Below are 19129 nucleotides of genomic sequence, written 5' to 3' on the forward strand. Positions count from 1 at the left end.
TTTTTGATGACAATGCTCGAAACTGACAGAGACCTGACATAAAGTAGATGTGCCTGATGGCAATGAAAACTTGAAGAGGCTCAACGTTGTCTTCTTATGGCCTGTGTAACAGCCCCTGTTGAATTCTGAACTCACTGACTTCATCTGGAATTTAATGGGAATCAAGATCTACCATATTGGCTCATTTCCGCAATGGCTTTCAAAACATTTGCTTTGGCCGCTGTAGATCCTAAAGGAAAAATGGTGAGTGTCCAAGGATGATGAGATCCTGATAATCATCAAATATAGGTGAAGGATAGGTATTAGATTTAACACCAGCAGCCCTGAGGGCCAATGTCATTTGTCTTCCTGCTTTGTACTTGTGCTTAGAAATGGCTATATAAGAGTGTGTATATATATATACACTATATATACATATATATGTATAAAATACTCTTCAGTTTTGTTTGGAAGCATAGTTTCAAAATCTTAAATATATAGATACAGATATACATGTCTCTATGTCTCTATATATTTATAGCTACACACACACACACACACACACACACACACACACGCTCACATAGTAGGTGGTTTAAATAAGTTGAACTTACTCTACATTCTTTGTCCAGTCAGGAGGGTTACTCATTGTCATAAACACACAATTTGTCAAAATAGTGCACATAATGAGCATGCTGAATAATGTAGGTAATTGTTAAGGAACACACAAAAGAAAATCCAAATCCATGTATTATATTATATAAAACATTGAAAGCTCAAACTGTAGTTTGGCTAAGATGCAGTGACTCATACATTGCGGGCAATTACCTAATTTTTTAAAATTTTGGTTTTGTCATCTGTAAAGTGTGGGCAATAATATCACCCTCACAGAGCAGTTGTATAGATGAAGTGAGATAATGTATGAGAAAGCTTTATGTAAGTATCAAATGTTGCTTTTGATACTATTATTGAATCAGTATGTTAACCTCCCAGAGAACTTTGGTGGGGAAACTGTGAAATCTGGAGCGGCACAGATTCTGAGCAGAGAAAATTGATCTGAACTAATTTGAATCTGAACTAATTCAGGTGACTAAAATAGTAAATTGTGAAGGAAAGCACACACATGCAATATGCAATTTCTTAAATACATGTTATAGAATAAGTTCGATACACTAAAAAATATGTAGTCCAAGTACAGCACAGTGCTGAGTGTGGGGTTGCTCTATTTTGACGGAGTTTGTTCAAGTGCAGCCATATTGAATATGAATCAAAGTGAAAATTCCAGAAGGCCAGGACTTAAAGTGATATGAATGTAATTAAAACTCCACATAAAAGTGATCTTGGGCAAGTCACTCAGCCACTCTTGCCACAGAATCTCATGTGTCTACTGACTTTCCTACAATGTAGCTAATCAAGTATAGACCTCATCAGTTTGAGGCACAGATTACATGAGTTAAAATGTGCAAGGTAGTTGGCACAGGCCTAAATGTTCCTAGATACGATCCAAGTGTTAGCTCAAATAAATTACTAAACATAACAGAATTATGGAGCTGAAAGGGACCTTGAAAAACACCTAGTTTAATCACTATATTTAAGAAATCAGAGAAATAAGACCTAAGCTCTAGAGAAATTAGATAACTTGGCTGAGCAGTAGAACACAAGTTTCCTGCCTTCATATCCAATATTCTTTCCACTACAGTTTACTGCCAAAACAAAAATTTTCCATTAAGTGAAAAAGGAAGTTTTCATCAAATGACCACATGATGGCACTAGGAGTACAAACTAGGATAAGGTAACCTCCACAAATGTAAAAACCTTGAACATAGAATTTTTATGTTTTGAAACTTTTACTATTAATAAAATTATATTTATACCACTAAGGAATCTCTTGCTATAAGGTTAAAAATAGAATGGTTTTTTCAGATTTAGAAACTTTCAAAAAAAAAATCAGGTAGTATGTGTTCGTGAAAATTACAACAGTAGTTTTGTATTTATTTTATATAATAATAGAATAAAATAATTTATTTTATATAATAATAAAATAAAATAATCATAATAAATAAAAATATTTATTTTAGAAATAAAGTTTTTTTGCCAGGGAATAGGAATAGATGAATTTAGTTGGAGTCTGTTTTTAACACCAATGGAAATCACAAAGTCAAATCCCTAAAGACCATTTGGAAATATAATCTCAGCTTCTTTCATTAACTTCCAGAGTCTTTACTAAGCAATCAGTTTTCCATGACAGTCATAATTCGATGATTTACATTTGAAATTCAGCCAATATTCCAGTATTTCCTCATGGATTTCATTAGGAAAGTTCAAGAATTAACTAAGTATTGGCCAAAGCCCCCTGACATTCTCCCATAGAAAATAAACTTAAAGGTTTATTCTAAGATACACTAAGGTGCTTTACATAATAGATATGTCTAAATTTGTCTCTGGAAATAGATTTTTCTGTTATTATATCATTATTCACTGCAAATTCTAGATAATCACAAACTTTGTACAAAGATGATAAGGATAAATATGGCCACCTTACACTAGATTTGTAAGACTCAATACGTGCAAATATTTTTAAGAAGATATATATAGGAAATGTTACAGACTGATGTAGAATATATATTTGAAATATATATATATGATATTAAAGACATTGTAAGTTTCAGTGTCACCCATATGACTAATAAACTGTAAGAATAAGGCTTATATGACAAAAGAAGATACAAAATGATAAAAAAAAATAAAAAAATAAAAAATAAAAAAAAATTAAAAAAAAAGAAGATACAAAATGAGTGATAAAAGCCATAGAATATGGACATTTCCCAAGCCAATGTTATATTTAGCTACAAAGCACTTACAGATTTTACACACAAATAGTTAATATTGATCACTTGAAAAGGATATGAATGTACCAAAATCTTAATAGCTATTTTCCTAAGAGGATTGAAGGGAGTTAAAATGTACAGGGCAGAGGTGGCACTGAACCGGAAGATGGCCTTCCCTTTATTCAATACTATAAAAGTCTGTAAGATAGGAACACAACATAGAAGTATAAAAGTATAAACCATTTAAACTCTGTTGCCTACTTCTGTTATTTGTCATCATGACTTATTCCAATGCTGTGACTTCCAAAGTGCACCATGCAGACAAGCTACCCCTGGATCTCTTAACTAGAGAAGACAGCCAATGGTGTCACTTACCTTTTACCTGATACTTACCTGCAATTTTATGATACATAAGGAATTTGGCCAAGAGAATTTATTTATGTATCTTAAATATCTGAGTTAAATGAGAGTCTTAAATGGGTGCATATTTTATTTCATGTCATCCTAAGACCCTTAAGACACTACATTCCTTTTATAGTGGTTTCAGCTTTCCCAATTCAAATATCTTGGAAATTAATCCTGTAGAATGCAAAATCATTCACTAGAACTAATGCTTTTTTTGAAATTATTTTTTAGCTCCTTATTCTTTAAAATAAATATCATCACTCCATGGGTAATAGGAAATAAAAACAGTCACCAACAAACCTGCTCTGGCATTAGATGGACACAATCCAATAATTGATTTTTGGAAGCCGAACTCCCTGGAGAGTATCTGTTGACCAGGAGTGCTAAATTCTGTATTGGGATTTCTGAGTTAGCTGACACATTGAATTCTAATCCCAAGTGACTGCTCATCTCATGTAGTGCTTTTTTAGCACAGAGGAAAAGCTAAAAGCCCCTTAAAGAACCTTGGATCCATGAATGTGGATGGAATCACATTCCAAAAATCAGATATATTCAAGAGCAATTGGCAGTGTGCAGACAAAAAAATTAAGTAGCAACATACAACAATATATATAACATATAATGAAGGATTCTGACTGTGTTTCTTAAGGCATTTACTAATAATCATGTAACATAAAATTTACTATCTTAACTGATTCTGAATGAATAGTTCGGCATTGATTTTTTAAAAGAATGTATTAGATGGCTTCTTATAGTAACTTAGTATCTTTTAAATCTAATTAGCTCAATAAAAATTTCATTAACACAACTCCTCAGGATAATATTTACTACACGAAGTCCCTTCAATACCAAAGAAAAAGTCCAAAGTTGGTGGTAGAGGAGAAAGGCTGAGAAATAGCATCGAGCTTGAAATAGGCTTTTCTTTACAGTCCATGGCTACAGAAAATTCATGAAATCATTCTAACATGTGAATAATTATGTGCCTCAGAACAAATTTCGAAACACAGCATTTTGAATGAATCAGAAATGAGGTTCTATGTATAAGCTATCACTTTAAGGGTATATTTGTATGAGTATAACTCTCCATACATTAGATGGTGGTCAGGTTTTTCACTGACCACTTCCTATATAGTTATCAAACTCAAGTAGCATTTATTGAGCTCCTATATGATAAGCCATTGTACGAGCATGACAAACACCTGGAATGTATCATGGAAAGAGTTTAGACCGAATATTAATTTAACCAAACTTCAGTGCAAAAGATGGAAATGAACTATTTAGCACAATATTTGCAAAGCTCTGTGCTACAGTTTACAAGGGAAGCAAAGAGAGATAAGACCCCCAAGAAATTTTTATACTAGTAAATGTTCAACTATGTCAGCCAATGGAAGAAAATAAGCGAAGGTTTACCAGATCAGAGGCGTCCAATAGAAATATGTGAATTACAAATCTGAGCCCATATGGGATTGTAAAATTTCCAAGAGCCATATTTTTAGAAAGGAAAGAAGCAAGTGAAATTAATTTTAGGAATGTTTTCTTTGATCTACTATATCCATTATATTATCATTTCATGATAATCAGTATTAAAAATTATTGAAGCATTTTACATATTTTTTCATACCAATTCTATATCTTTCAAGTCTGGATTCACCCCATGGAGAGTACCATAGCCACACTTGGCTAATGTCTATCCATTTGGCAACACAGACCTAGACGTACACCATGCATAGCACTGCTATTTCAGCAAGGTAAAAAGCATTTCTGATTTGAAAGGCAAACCAAGAAAAACAGGCAAACACCCCTGCTACCCAACAGTCTGACAATCTGGAGAGCAACGGGAGGAAAGCAGAAGTAAGATTCTGTTGAACTTCTCTAGTTATTGGGAGTGCAGACTCTGGAGTCAGATGCCTGGCTCAAACAGGACGCCTTAGCCTTCCAGCACTGCGATCCCGGACAAGTTACTTCATTTTTCTGCAGGTCATTTGTCTCTTTTGAAAAATGGGAATACATATTCTTAGCTCATAAAGTTGCCATGATTGCAGTTCAGTAAAGATTCTGATGCCTAATATTGTGTATTTTTAGTAAATCACTCAGGTGATTCTTCAGTAGCACGGCTGTGAACCCGTATCTATTAATGGGCAATGTTTAAAGTTCCCCAGATTGCCAATAATTGTGTTGTAATATGCATTAAAATCCTTCCCCTTGACCTAGGTGCATAGTTAATAAGGAAACAATTATGTTAGAATAGTTTGGTAAAAATTGCTATTTATGAATCTGTGCTTGTTACTCTTGAGTGATTTTATCTCTGAGTTTTTATAAAATGATTTGTTTATAATTTTTTTCTAAGGTGGATGTTGAATTTAATAAGCCATAATTTTCCAGTCTCTTTTTCTAAAGATGTCCACTGTCTTAACTTTTCTTTTTATCTGGGGGCCATGTTCCTTACAGTAAATAGTTTCAGTTTAAGGTCTGATTTTGTATTTATCTAAACATCAAAAAATTACCAAAATAATAGGACTGCCTCTAAATTTACTCCATTTTCCTGTTCTTAAAGTAAACGCCCCGGCAAAAGTAACAGAGAAAGGTTAGCAATGATCATGAACAAGAGAAAATATAGAATATACTCTAGGTTGATTAAATTTGTGCTTTAGCCTCAAAATTTAAAATGATTTTCAACTTGTACATACACTACGCTCCAAAAACATATATGGAAATCAGTTGTTTGAAACTTTGAATATATTTTCCTACAGAAAGAATATATATATACATACATATACATATACACATATACACATATATATTTATATACCACTCAAAAGCCTCTGTAACTCTTAATGAAAAGGAATTCTGTATTAATGGTACTATGAAGCCTTACCACTGTATAAAAGAACATGTAACTCTGCAAATGGCAGAAGAATTCCAAGTTGGGCTGTCGGGTACACCTTTCTTACCCCCACATGCGAGTGAAGGAAATTCCCTGGCTTTATCTTCTGCCAGAAGAGAAATCAACCTTTTCCTGGTTCTCAGCTACTGGTTTGAGAAGAGATTCAGAAGGGAGGGGTTGAATGAGAGCCACCACGTGGCAAGAGGATAGATGTTTTAGAAGTTTGGGATGTAAAGAACTTCATAGAAAGTCAAGAGATTCCATTAGTGCCTATCTCTGGGAACGTTCCTCATCTGGGCCAACTCCATGGCATCTAATATTTTCCCCCCCACCGTGGGCATTCTAAAGGGTCTTACCTACATCCCTGCCTATTTTGTGATAACCTGTGGATTCCAGCCAAGATTTCCCTCCTTTTCTGGCTCCGTGGGGAATGAAAACAGGTTCACCACCTGATGACTGAAGGGAGCGTGCAACATTTAAACATTTTTTTTTCTCTCTTGGTCTTATTCTATTTTTCCCCATTAGGCTGGGGATAAGCAGCCGAAAGAATAACCAGTGGTATTTGCCTGCCTGTGGAGTGCCCACACTTTAGTAGCTGGCCTTCACCCAATTCCACATGTATTCTTTAAGCCAGGGATCACAAGCCAAAAGGCCCCAGAGACTAGGTCGTGGGAGGTCCCTATCAGTTTTTGGTATGCAAACCAGTGACAGAGAAATTATAATTTATAATTATATTATTTATATTTATTTATAATCATACTATTTATATTATATAATTATAAATATAAAATATATACAATAATACATATAATATATATTGTTATATATATTATATAATTATAATTATAAGAGAAATCCTAAATATGCCAATCATATGTGCATGCATGTATGCATGAGTGTGTGTGTGTAATCTCTTGATTTATAGGTCTTGGAAACTAATTCAAAATAAATAATATTGCATGAGTCAAACCAAACGTAACTGTGGGCTCAATACCTCACAATTAGTTGTGTTTTGTTTTGTTTCGTCTTTTTAAATCTCTGTTTAAGCTCATACAAAAGAGTAGAATTTGAACCCAGGGAAGAGTCTGTAAAGTTGCTTGTCCCTGGGCTTTAGCTGTGTGTAATGGTGGGGGTGGGGCCAGCGCAGGAGACAACCCCACAGGAGGTGCCCAGCTAGGCTCTTAGTCTCTGATTCTACCTGGGAGAAGAGAGACTGTAACCACAGGTGCAAATACAATCTGGGGGTCAAATATTTCTCAGCCTGTATCTTCAGCCTATACCGCGGGTATGGTTATGCTCAATTTTTCATGGACTAAAAGGACTAGTTTGAGGCCCAGTTCTACTGCAGGCTTGCTGGGTCAGAACTTTGAGCTGATTGTTCCCTGTTGTTTCTACATCTGAATAGAAAAGATGGGAATGCCCTTGATGAATTCTAAAGTGCTATAAAAATATGAGAATTAAAAGGTGAAAAGTGTGTGTTCGTCTGTTCTCAAATACACACACATACTAACACTTGCATATTTGAAAGCAGGACCAATTTTCACATTGGAAATTTATTGCTCTATCTTTCCTCCCACATTTCATATTGAGAAAACAATGCCATCTGATACTTGCACACCTCTAAAATAGATTCAGATCCCAGCCATTATGCTCTGTCTTTGTTGTCAAAAATCTAGACCAAGCTTCCATAAAGTTCCCAACTTGATCATTGAACATATAAAGTGGACCATGTCACTCCTCTAACCTAAGTCCTACTGAAAATTCATTTTGCCCTTAAAAAACTGTTTAATAATGCACTTCAAAGCACCTTTTTCGAGTCTTGTCTCCAACCACATCTTATTCTCTTCCTACTTATTACAGCCCAGAGATATTGTATGTCCATTTGTAGGTTCCCCTTCCCTGGAAGACTTCTCTCTCCTCTCCTTACTACCCTTCAGATCCCAAATTAAATGTATTTCTTTACAGAGGCGCATAATTTAAGTGACCCAAATCTGTCCTCTTTGAGAAAAAAAAAAGGGTTTATCACCCTATTAGAATCTGGTAGGAAATGTAATTGTCTAATTATTTTAGAAGTTGATATCAACCTACAGAGTCCTAAAGATTTTAGTTTTCACAAAGACAAGCCATGCCCCTGACTGAGAGAAATAGGGAAGCAACAAGTCATGTTTGGGAAGTATTACCAACCTAGGAGATGAAGGGTACAGCCTGCACAGTGGTGTGAGTAGGGGTCGGAGGCAGGAAAAGCAGCAGTAGGCTTATATATATTCTATTACTGACTTTTCTTTTCCACCAGTATTATCAATGCAAAGACTGCACACCTGAAGTAGCATGGCAATGGGCCACAGAAGCTGACAGATCTGTTTTAAATCTAGTGTCTGTTACTTAATACCTTTGTGATCTTAGGCTAATTACCTCACCTCAGTTTCATTATTTTAAAATATAAGACAAGAGTTATCTTGGAAGGACATGAGGATTAAAGTAGAACTGTAAATACCCTGCTAGGTAGTGCATTGAGGACAGAGTTCTAATTTTTGCCTGCCTGCCACCGCTTCTTCAGCAGCCTCTGGTGCTTCGTTTTGGCAAATACCCCTCTTCCACTGTCTGCCCATGTGGCTCGGGTGGCGCTGACCCATCCCCTGGCAACACAGGTCAGCATGTGGCATTAATCTGCTCAATGAGCCCATCACATACCCCAGCCTACAGGAACTGGTTCAGAGGTGGTCATGGGAACTAACTAGAACCAGTTCCAGGACTTTTGCTAGAGCTTTTGAAGAAAAAGTGAGCTTTTTCTTGGGGTGAGTAGTCTGTAGGATACTAGCCAGGTGCTACCGGTGGAGACTTCTGCCATCTTGTGGGAAGAACAAGCCTGTGAATGCAGCCAGCGTAGGAGAAAATAGAGCCCCCAAATGGAAAAGGACTGTGTCTTGCTGTTGTTGTTCTAGCTGCTGGATCCTTTGATATTATAATGAGATTTGCCCCACACATACATTTATTAATTAATTAATGAGTTAGCTTGTTTGTTTCCAAAACTAGTTTCTGCTGGATTTTTGTCACTCTCAATTGAAGGGTTTCCTCCTAATATAGCAGGTGCTTAATAAATTCTAACCATTATTTTACTACCATCATCATCATCTGGGATTGTTTCTGAGCCAGAGGTGGGGAGGTGACAAAGAAGAAAGAGGTATAAGGAAGAAATGATGGATGAAGAGGAGAAAGATTTGCAAGTCAACTATAGTGCCATGGGTGGAAGGGAGAGCCTGGGGGACTGCTAGTTCTAGAGGAGCTAATGATATGCCAAAAACAAAAAAGTTATAAATTGGGGACTGCTCATAAGACAACTTATGGAATCATAAGTTTTTATTTACCATCTACTTTTCTGATTTTCTATTAAATTACTATTGCAAGAAAACCTCCCTAATCTCAATTAAAAACAAAACAAACAACTCTCTCTACTCAATATGACAATTTAAAATTCCTGCAGCAATAACAGACCAGGCATGAATTTGAAATCACGAATTTATAAAAGACTCTTCATGTTGCTCCAATAAAGAGGCAATGCACATCTTTTTTAGAAGACCTGATAAGAAGGGAGAATAAATTGTTCATAAATGCCCATGAGGCAATCAAGGAAAGAAGACATTTTTAACTGGATACATTTCTATATTCCATAATTAACAAACATCCATTTTCACTACAGATCTAAAATACCTCATTCTATTTCCAGGACACTGTCACAAAGGATATTTTCTTCCATGGTACTAATGAGTCATCTGTAGTTTTAAGAAGAACATGAGAAGAAAGAAGTTTTCTGTAATAAAGAGTAGGTGAAGAATTTGAATGTATAGCTAAATGGTACAAAATTAACCCAAGCTATGAAAAAAAATGTGGGAAAAAAAATAAGGAAAGAAAAGGTGTGTTCACAAGCTAAATGTGCCTTACCACATAGCTGAAGTAAATAAACAAATAAAAGGAACCGAACCTGGAATCCTGTTTTGAAGAGCATGGGACCACAGCTAACATGATATGGAAAACTCTGTGACTGTGTTCTGAGAGCACTGTTATTTCATTTTTTCATTCTTAGGTGGACTGCTGAAGACTTAAAACCTCTGAGGGTCTGGAAATGCTTCCATGCATGAGGAATGTTCATGAGATGATTGCTATCTCTTCAGTTGTTACTACAATATCAGTGACCATGGATTAACTTACTTTAACAATTTTAGTAAAACTCTTGAATATTATATAAGTTGCACATTTTAAACTAGGGCAAAGAAGATAAAAATATGTGGGCATATGCCATCTGAACATACACCATCAGCAATGACACTTCCATAAGCTCAATGACATTGTCTTTTTAGAAGATCATAAAGGGCTTTAGTGTTTATGTTGTTTCTATTTCTTACATATAGATTTCTTATATGAATACCACTGTACTTTAAAATATAACATAAAGAATAGATTCTGCAACCATTTTTGTAGTAGGCTTGCTTTTTTTATTCCAAATATTAGTAAGAAAGAAACTAGAGACTTTGCATATATGTATAAATGTCTCATTAATTATTGTACTTGAGTTAAACCTTGGGGAAGTAAGTCAATGGCCTACTCATTTTTTATATTCCAACTCACTCAGGCAATAAAATCCACATCCCCATTATCAGGAATAGTGGGAAATTTCATCCCAAAAAGCATTTTCTCCAGTGACATTTTCATCCACTGTTTTTGTTTTGTTTTTTTTTTTAAAGATTTTATTTATTTGACAGAGAGAGATCACAAGTGGGCAGAGAGGCAGGCAGAGAGAGAGAGGAGGAAGCAGGCTCCCCACAGAGCAGAGAGCCCAATGTGGGACTCGATCCCAGGACCCTGAGATCATGACCCGAGCCTAAGGCAGAGGCTTAACCACTGAGCCACCCAGGTGCCCCTCGTCCACTGTTTTAATGAAGATCGCTCTGCTGATCTCAGATACACAAGTCAGAAAATAAAACTGGTTATCAAATATCAAAAGAAATATTCATTATTTTAAAGAGGCTATTAATTTTCTGTGCATTGCAACTTTAATCAGAGCAAATTAATTTAGAATTTAAGGCTACTCCTCAGTGCTGAAATAGTCCAATTATGGAAAGAAAATTTAAGACTAGAAACCAGTGTAACAGCAACTAGAAAGTCTTAATGTGAAAATATATGCAAAAGAAGGAAACTTTAAAGACATTGCTTAGTTGTGTGTCCTAAGCATACAATGTTAGTTTCTAAGGATTTCAGTGCTTTGGAGTTTCATTTATATTGCTGTTGAATGGCTTACATTTGAAGACTTGCTTGATGTCAGCCCAGTGGTAAGGCACTGGACATGCCTTACCTTGGGGAGAACTCCTTCCTGATAACAACATTTCTCTTATCAGGTCGTCCTGCTTGCACAATGTGATTTGTTCCAAAATGCCAAAATGTTTTTTCCTTCCTCACACAATGTGCATTTGAAGATAAGGATAGATGATGTTAGAGGCAACTTTGAACATGAACCTAACAAAGTGTATAAGGGTTACTTCAGCAAAAGAATCTGGCTGACTAGTCATTCCTTCAAAACTAGTCTTTGATCCTGAGTTTGAAGACCTTTCTTTTAAATACTTGAAAGGGTTTGCATAATTTTCTTTTCCATCTGCCTTTGTATCCTTTATTCTATATCATTTGTTACAAACCAGTCAAGGGGTGTTTTATTTGGGGACACAACCTCAAGACAATAACTGTTACCAGTCTGAAAACTCTTTAATTTGAAGGAGAGATTGATTGGATAATCTGGTTTCCTCATAAGGAATTGCTGTCCTTGTCAACATGTATTAGTTTGGTCTTTCTTGAAGTACTCATTTACTGTTTTACAAATCAGGACATGGTGTATGAGCTGCGATGCTAGATTTCAGCCCTGTTTGAGGAAGGGGTAGACTATGGTAGCTTTAATAATTTTTAGTAATTACTATCAGAAAGTGGGGACACAGATTTGGGGGGTAGCCAAAAGCCTGGCTGAGGATGGACACCCCTCACCCATGATAACAGCACTTCTAAACAGGCTAAAAAAATAAACAAACTCTATGGTGTGAATGAATGTCTGTATAGAAACACATCAGAGTCATTACTTCAAGAATGGAGCAATTTCAAATAAGTTAAAATGTTTGTATAATTGAATTATCTGCATTGTTGTTTCCTTATACAAATAAACCCCTCATCATTTGCTTAATTTGGGTTTTAGCTTTTGATATTGTATTAAATTAATTTTCAAGGGACTGAATGATAAAGAGCAACTTATAATTTAAATAGTAGTTATGAAATGGATAAACTCTTACCTGCTAAGATTTAATAATATTATGTTAAAAGCAAGATTAAATAAAAGATAATGAAATCAATAGAAAACAATTCTTTATCTCTTTCTTTACTGTATAACAGGCAAACCAGTTTTTACAAAGGGAAAGTAAGTCCTGAAATTGTTTATATCCTGAAAAAATTTTTTTAAAAATCTGAACATAGTGAGATTTTTACCTCTCAAACTACAATACTCAGTAAGAAGCGATTTGTAAAACTGTCTCTAATCCACATATTAAAATTGCCAAACTTACACACTTAATAAGGAATAACTTGATACAGAACTATGCCAGCAACTAAGAGAGTCCCTAAAAGTTCTGGGGGTATTTTAAGGCTCATGTCCAACTAAAAAATTTTGTTTGCTATGTTACAATCTTTTTGCCTCCCCCTTTTACCAAAAGTTCACAAAGGTGAAAAAGATAATAAAATGTTGCAAATTAACTAGTCATAAATTTAATCTAAAGTCAACATGATAATTTTTTTTTCAATTTTATCTTTTTCTATGCTTTCCTTCTTGGTTTGGTGAAATCGTGGTCATGATGAAAGACTGGGTACTTAATACAAGGTATTCATTGCAAGCATGAATTCAGAAAATGCAGGGATTTAAATATCATAAGTTCTTTAGAATACTATATTTCTTTTAATTCTTGCCAGTATCAATATACTTTCAAAAAATTGAATAATTTTTTGAAATAAAAATATTTCAAGCAATATTTATGTATTAAAAATATTGAGAAAAATGGCTGAATAGCTTTCATTATTTAAATTTTGATTTAACACTTTTTGATACACCCATTCAGTTGTTTGTTTCATAGTTCAGCTGATTGATACACTGAGTTTTAATGGCTCCTACTGCTAAACAGGATACTCCCCAAAGATACATGGATCCAAATGGAAAAAGTACATTATTATTTGCTCTGAATAATTTTTAAAACTGTAGTTTGTATAGGAATGTTCTTGCCTACTTAGGAAAAAGTTTCTGTAGGAAATTGACTTATTATACATAATGTGATATAGAAATTGAAACCCTTGTGGCACCAAATTTTGTTCCATGAGAAACCAATACTAGTATTTTTGAAATATTTATCACTTTTGATAATTTCCGGATTTTTAAGTGTGGAAAACACATAAAATTATATAGTAAATACAATCTCTGGGGAGAACTTTTTAATTTGTTCAATTAGCTGCCTGCCTACATCATACATTTATTTTTAGGTATGTGTTGTGGTGCATTTGGGACAGCTCCATCTGTTATGATATAATCAATTTATTTCTCGTGGATGCATATGTATAGAACACACACAAATGTGTTTTATTTCTTAAACAGAAGGACTTTCTGCTAATTTGGCACGTATTGGTGCTATCATAGTCCAAGGTATGTAAAAGGCAACTAGCTGTAAAATATGCCTGATTTTTAAAAAAACCACTCACTTTTTTATTGATATAGTATGGGTCCAGGTCCTCCAGTGGCTCTGACACCATCTCTGGAGGGATGTCTCCATAAATAAAAGGAAGGTTCTTTCCAGCTTCCAAGTCACTATTTGGCTTTGGGCCATTTTCATCATCATCTTTCTTGTCTGGTTTGGGATTCTTAGCCTTTTCTTCTGCAATGCGTCTTTCAATAGCAGCAAGAGATTCTCTGGTGAAGAAGTTGAAGCTGTCAGGTCCTGGTGGTACAAGCACTGTTTGCTCCATCTTGTCATCCTGCACATTTTAATTACCATTTACTCTGCATATGAAAGTCCTAAAAAAAAAAAAAAGGATGCTGATATTCTAAGGAAATTAAAAGAAGATTTTAATGTCTATAAACTCTGGTCATGAAATATGAACCAGACGATTGGATTTTTGTTTCTAATTAAATTGAAATGGAATTGCTAAATATAAATTGTTTTGTAGTAAGACCATTTAACACCAGATCTATCCTTCTAATCAATTTTTAAGTGTGCAACACAGTATTGTTAGCCACAGGCACAAGGCTGTACGCAGCTCTCTAGTACTTAGTCATCTTGCATAACTGAAACTTTATACCCATCGCGTATCAATCCTCCATCCCCCTTCCCTGCACGACCACCATTCTACTTTCTGCTTCATTGGCTTTGGCTTAACAGATCTGTTTCCTAACTCGGGTTTTGTTAAGTGTCCCATGTTTATTAATATTTGTGCTTTGCCGATACAGGAACTGTGCCATAACTTAAGAAAGTGATTCAACTATAGCCTTAATTAAAGTACATTAGGCTAAATACCATCATGTCGCTAATGGGCTGTTCACTCTGTGAGCCACCCAGATGAGGATATATTCCCACGGAGGCAATGAAGAGCTTATCAACAGGAAGAAGTGGAAAGGCGCTGTCTCTGAGAGGATATAAAATCCAGCCCTTCAGCCCTGACCGGTGGCTCCTGGCCAAACCGATCAAACTGTTTGCCTCAGCCAGCCTTAATAACCCACCAGAGAGTCACTACTGATGGAGCCCGAGACCTGAGTCTTGATCTAACCTGAGATGGAGACACCGGGAACTGTGACCTGCCCACGTCATTAACCATGACAGGGTTGGCTTTCTTGAATGCACACAGAAAGAGACAGTTCCGTGTCGGACAAATGCCCTTTATGTGACTAGGAATGAGAAAAAGACCAAGCTGGGAAGACATTCCTGGATTGGGCCTTAGGTGAGAGAAGACAGCAGAATTCTCCTATTTCAGGAAAAAGTGATGGGGAAGAAGCCAGAGTGCAATAAGGTCAACAAGGACGGAAGTGTTTTGCTTCACTAAAGCAATAATGCTATCCATGCTGATGCTCTAGTCCCATTGTACTCAACGTATCATGAGGACCTGAGGAAACACTCAACTCCATACAGCAGAGTCAGATCTTATCTGATGCCAGGAGCCAAATCCCAAATGTATTCTTTCAAGGTATATTTAATATGAGCTCAAATTTCAGAGATACTACAGAGCCAAAACTTCCCAGAGCCTAAGCTCCTGCTTGGCCATGAGTTTTATCTGGAAACTCTTAACTCATTAAGGTCAACAAGCTATGATGCCGTTAATTGCAGCTTTGGCGGATAGAAACTGCGATAATTACACTACAGCAATGACTGTTCTGTGAGGAGTTCTAGAGGGCCCTCAAATTTTACTGGAGGATGTTCCCACTGCTGCGAGGTTTATGACCATGTCTTCCAGCAAATGACCAGAAACAAGCAGGACATTCAAGACTGAATTTGCACCCTCTGTCTACTAAGTGAGCTAGCCAAATTTTCAGAGCTTCTTACCGTCTACCTGTAATTAGCTCAGGGCCTGGAAGAATGGAAAAAAAAATCAGTAAATCTAAATGAATGGAAAAGGAATATTTTTTATGACTTTATTTATTTATTTGACATAGAGAGAGATCACAAGTAGACAGAGAGGCAGTTAGAGAGAGAGGGAGAAGCAGGCCCCCTGCTGAGCAGAGAGCCCGATGTGGGGCTCGATCCCAGGACCCTGAGATCATGACCTGAACCGAAGGCAAAGGCTTAACCCACTGAGCCACAGGCATGCTGGAAAAGGAATATTTTTACCTTAAAACTCTACCTCTTCCAGATATTCGCAAATGACATATCAGATATAAGACCAGCATCCAAAATCAAAAAAGAACTTATCAAACTCAACACTCAAAGAACAAATAATCCAATCAAGAAATAGGCAGAAGACATGAACAGACATTTCTACAAAAAAGACATCCAGATGGCTAACAGACTCATGAAAAAGTACTCAGCATCACTCAGCATCAGGGAAATAAAAATCAAAACCACAGTGAGATACCACCTCACACCAGTCAGAATGGCTAAAATTAACAAGTCAGGAAACAACAGATGTTGGCAAGAATGCAGAGAAAGGGGAACCCTCCTACACTGTTGATGGAAATGCAAGCTGGTGCAGCCACTCTGGAAAACAGTATGGAGGTTCCTCAAAAAGTTGAAAATAGAGCTATCCTACGACCCAGCAATCGCACTACTGGGTATTTACCCTAAAGATACAAATGTAGTGACCCAAGGGGCAAGTGCACCCGAATGTTTATAGCAGCAATGTCCACAATAGCCAAACTATGGAAAGAGCCTAGATATCCATCAACAGATGAATGGATAAAGAAAATGTGGTATATATACCCAAAGGAATACTATGCAGCCATCAAAAGAATCGAAATCTTGCCATTTGCGACAACATGGATGGAACTAGAGGATATTAGGATGAGAGAAACAAGTCAATCAGAGAAAGACAATTATCATATGATCTCTCTGATATGAGGAATTTGGGAGGCAGGGCAGGGGGTTTGGGGGGTAGGGAAGGAAAAAATGAAAGAAGATGGGATTGGGAGGGAGACAAGCCATAAGAGACTCTTAATCTCATGATTAAACTGAGGGTTGATGGGGGTGGGGGGTAGGGATAGGGTGGCTGGGTTATGGACACTGGGGAAGGTATGTGCTACAGTGAGTGCTGGGAAATGTGTAAGCCTGATGATTCACAGACCTGTACCCCTGGGGCAAATAATACATCATATGTTAATAAAAAATTAAAAATTAAAAAAAAACAAAAAACAACCCTACCTCTCCCATAAGACATCAGGAAAACACTGGCAGCTAAGCTATTTATTTGGAAATAAAAGTTTAGGGATAACAAGTATGGTACATTTTCTCATAAGGGAATTATTATGACACAGATGTTTTCCTTTTTAACTCATTTGTTTTTTGACAGAAAATATGTGTAAATGACATAAACTCAAATCATTTAAAAGAAAATACAGCGTAAACTCTTCCTACCACCTGTCCTCCAATGCTCAATTCGACTCCCAGAGGTAACCACTGTTCTCTGTCTCCATCTATTTTTCCAGGTATGTAATAGGTAAACACTGGTCACGTGACTGTAGGCATATTCACACATTTTCTATTAAAAAGCATACAGATAGTATCTTAGTATACAAACTCTTCTGAACCTTTCATTTTTCACTTAATAATATAGAGTTCATTCCTTATTAATTTTTACAGATTCAACTCTCTTTTTATGGCCACATGGTCTTCCGTTGTTTCTATGTACTATAATAGATTGAATCAATTGCCCAGTTATGAGTATTCAGGTTGTTTCTAATCCTTTGCTATTCTAAATAAAGCTGCAACTAATATATTTCATACACATATTTTTACATATCTGTGGACCTACTTATGGTATTAGTTTCTAAAAATGCACTTGGCTGTGTAAAAGGTGAGTCTTTAATGTCGGTATTGCAAAATCACTCGTTCTGAAGTATCAGTTCTCCTAACAGCAAAATAATGTTGTGCCTATTTACATCTTCACCACGTAATGTGTTTTAAATTGTATTTTCAATATTTCCAATCTGATTGGGACAAAAATGGGATCATATTATAGTTTTAATTGGCATTTGTCTTACTGTGAGGAAAACTGAACTTTTTTCCGTATGGTTAAGAGCTGTTTTTAAATTTTCTTTTCTGTGACTTCCTATTTACATAACAGTCCCTATTTTCATTTCTTTCTTTTTAAATCTATATCAACTTTTTAGATATGGCATCAACAATTTAATTTTGGACCTTTTCAAAAGGTATGTATTTTCTGAGTTGGCGGTGTTTCTGTGCTACGGGTTAAGACATGTGGATGTTAACATGATGATCTAACTGTAATTCTCCTTTGGCTTCTAGATTTTGTGTCATGCCGAGGGAAGCATCCATGTTCTGGGGAAGTGGAGGGATATATGATAGATCAAGTCCTCTTCTTGCATTTTTAGCAATTTTGCGCTTTAATTTTATAAAGTTAAATCTTTTTCTGTTTGGAATTTGTTTTCTAGATGAAATAAGATAGACTCTTTTTTTTTTATCCCTTAGTTATCCCAACCAACATTAATCACTGCATACACTAACTTTTTTTCACCAATACACGATGCTACTTTCATGGTATGTTAAAATATATATATTCATTTGTATGAACATCAAAGTCAGCAACAAACTTCACAAAGTACTTTCAGCACTTCACAAAGTAGATGTACTTTCAGTAAAATCAAGGAAAAAACCCAACACTACTACTTAACAATTTGCCGAAAATACAAGCCAATCCAATTAGAAGTGAGAAATAATTGCATTTAGGACAGAGGAAGTAAAATTATACTTATTTGCATATTGTGTAAACACCTGAAAAACTCCTACAAATAGTAAGAGAATTAAGTGTCTGGCTTCAAAAGCATAAGAAACTCAATAGATTTTCTTTACAGGAATAATATGTATTTAAAAACACAATAGAAGAAACTAGAACCTTTCCCACTAAGATTAGAAACAAGGCAACTTAAATGCATAATACTAGGTGGAAGGGTCAATCAGAAAAAAGGTACATACTGTATGATTCCAATTATATGGAATTCTGGAAAAGGCAAAATTATGGACACAGTAAAGAGCAGTGGTTGCCAGGTGTTAGTGGGGAAAGAACAATGAATATGCGAAGTACAGAGGATTTTTAGGACAGTGAAACTTTTCTGTATGATATTATAATGGTAGATACAAGTCACTATACATTTGTCCAAACCCATAGACAACAAGAGTGAATGGTAATCTAAACTATGTACTTGGGGTGATAACAATGTGTCACTGTAGATTCATCAATTGTAACAAAAGTACCACTCTGCTGTACAATATTGACATGGACAGTGCTTATACGGGCCTGGGCA

At 35.8% G+C, this 19129-nt stretch overlaps 2 protein-coding genes across 10 annotated transcripts in view; both read right to left on the reverse strand.

The window, feature by feature from the left end:
- LOC125095498 (sodium channel protein type 3 subunit alpha) overlaps positions 1–19129 on the reverse strand; it is a 1188574-nt gene that overhangs the window by 886277 nt on the left and 283168 nt on the right. The window lies entirely within an intron of this gene.
- Positions 1–19129, reverse strand: part of LOC125095495 (sodium channel protein type 1 subunit alpha) — a 152912-nt gene that overhangs the window by 78474 nt on the left and 55309 nt on the right. For 8 of the 9 annotated variants that reach the window (XM_047721972.1, XM_047721973.1, XM_047721971.1 and 5 more), the window contains exons 2-4: positions 13867–14179; positions 2887–3005; positions 594–683 (exon numbers count right to left, since the gene is read on the reverse strand). In XM_047721972.1, coding sequence (XP_047577928.1) covers positions 594–683; positions 2887–3005; positions 13867–14130 — 473 coding nt within the window. In that variant the 5' untranslated portion in view covers positions 14131–14179. Of the gene's footprint in view, positions 1–593; positions 684–2886; positions 3006–13866; positions 14180–19129 lie in introns of those variants that run through there. The other variant, XM_047721978.1, reaches the window with a different exon arrangement.

Source organism: Lutra lutra, chromosome 3 (genome assembly GCF_902655055.1).
Source record: "Lutra lutra chromosome 3, mLutLut1.2, whole genome shotgun sequence".
Classification (NCBI taxonomy): Eukaryota; Metazoa; Chordata; class Mammalia; order Carnivora; family Mustelidae; genus Lutra; species Lutra lutra.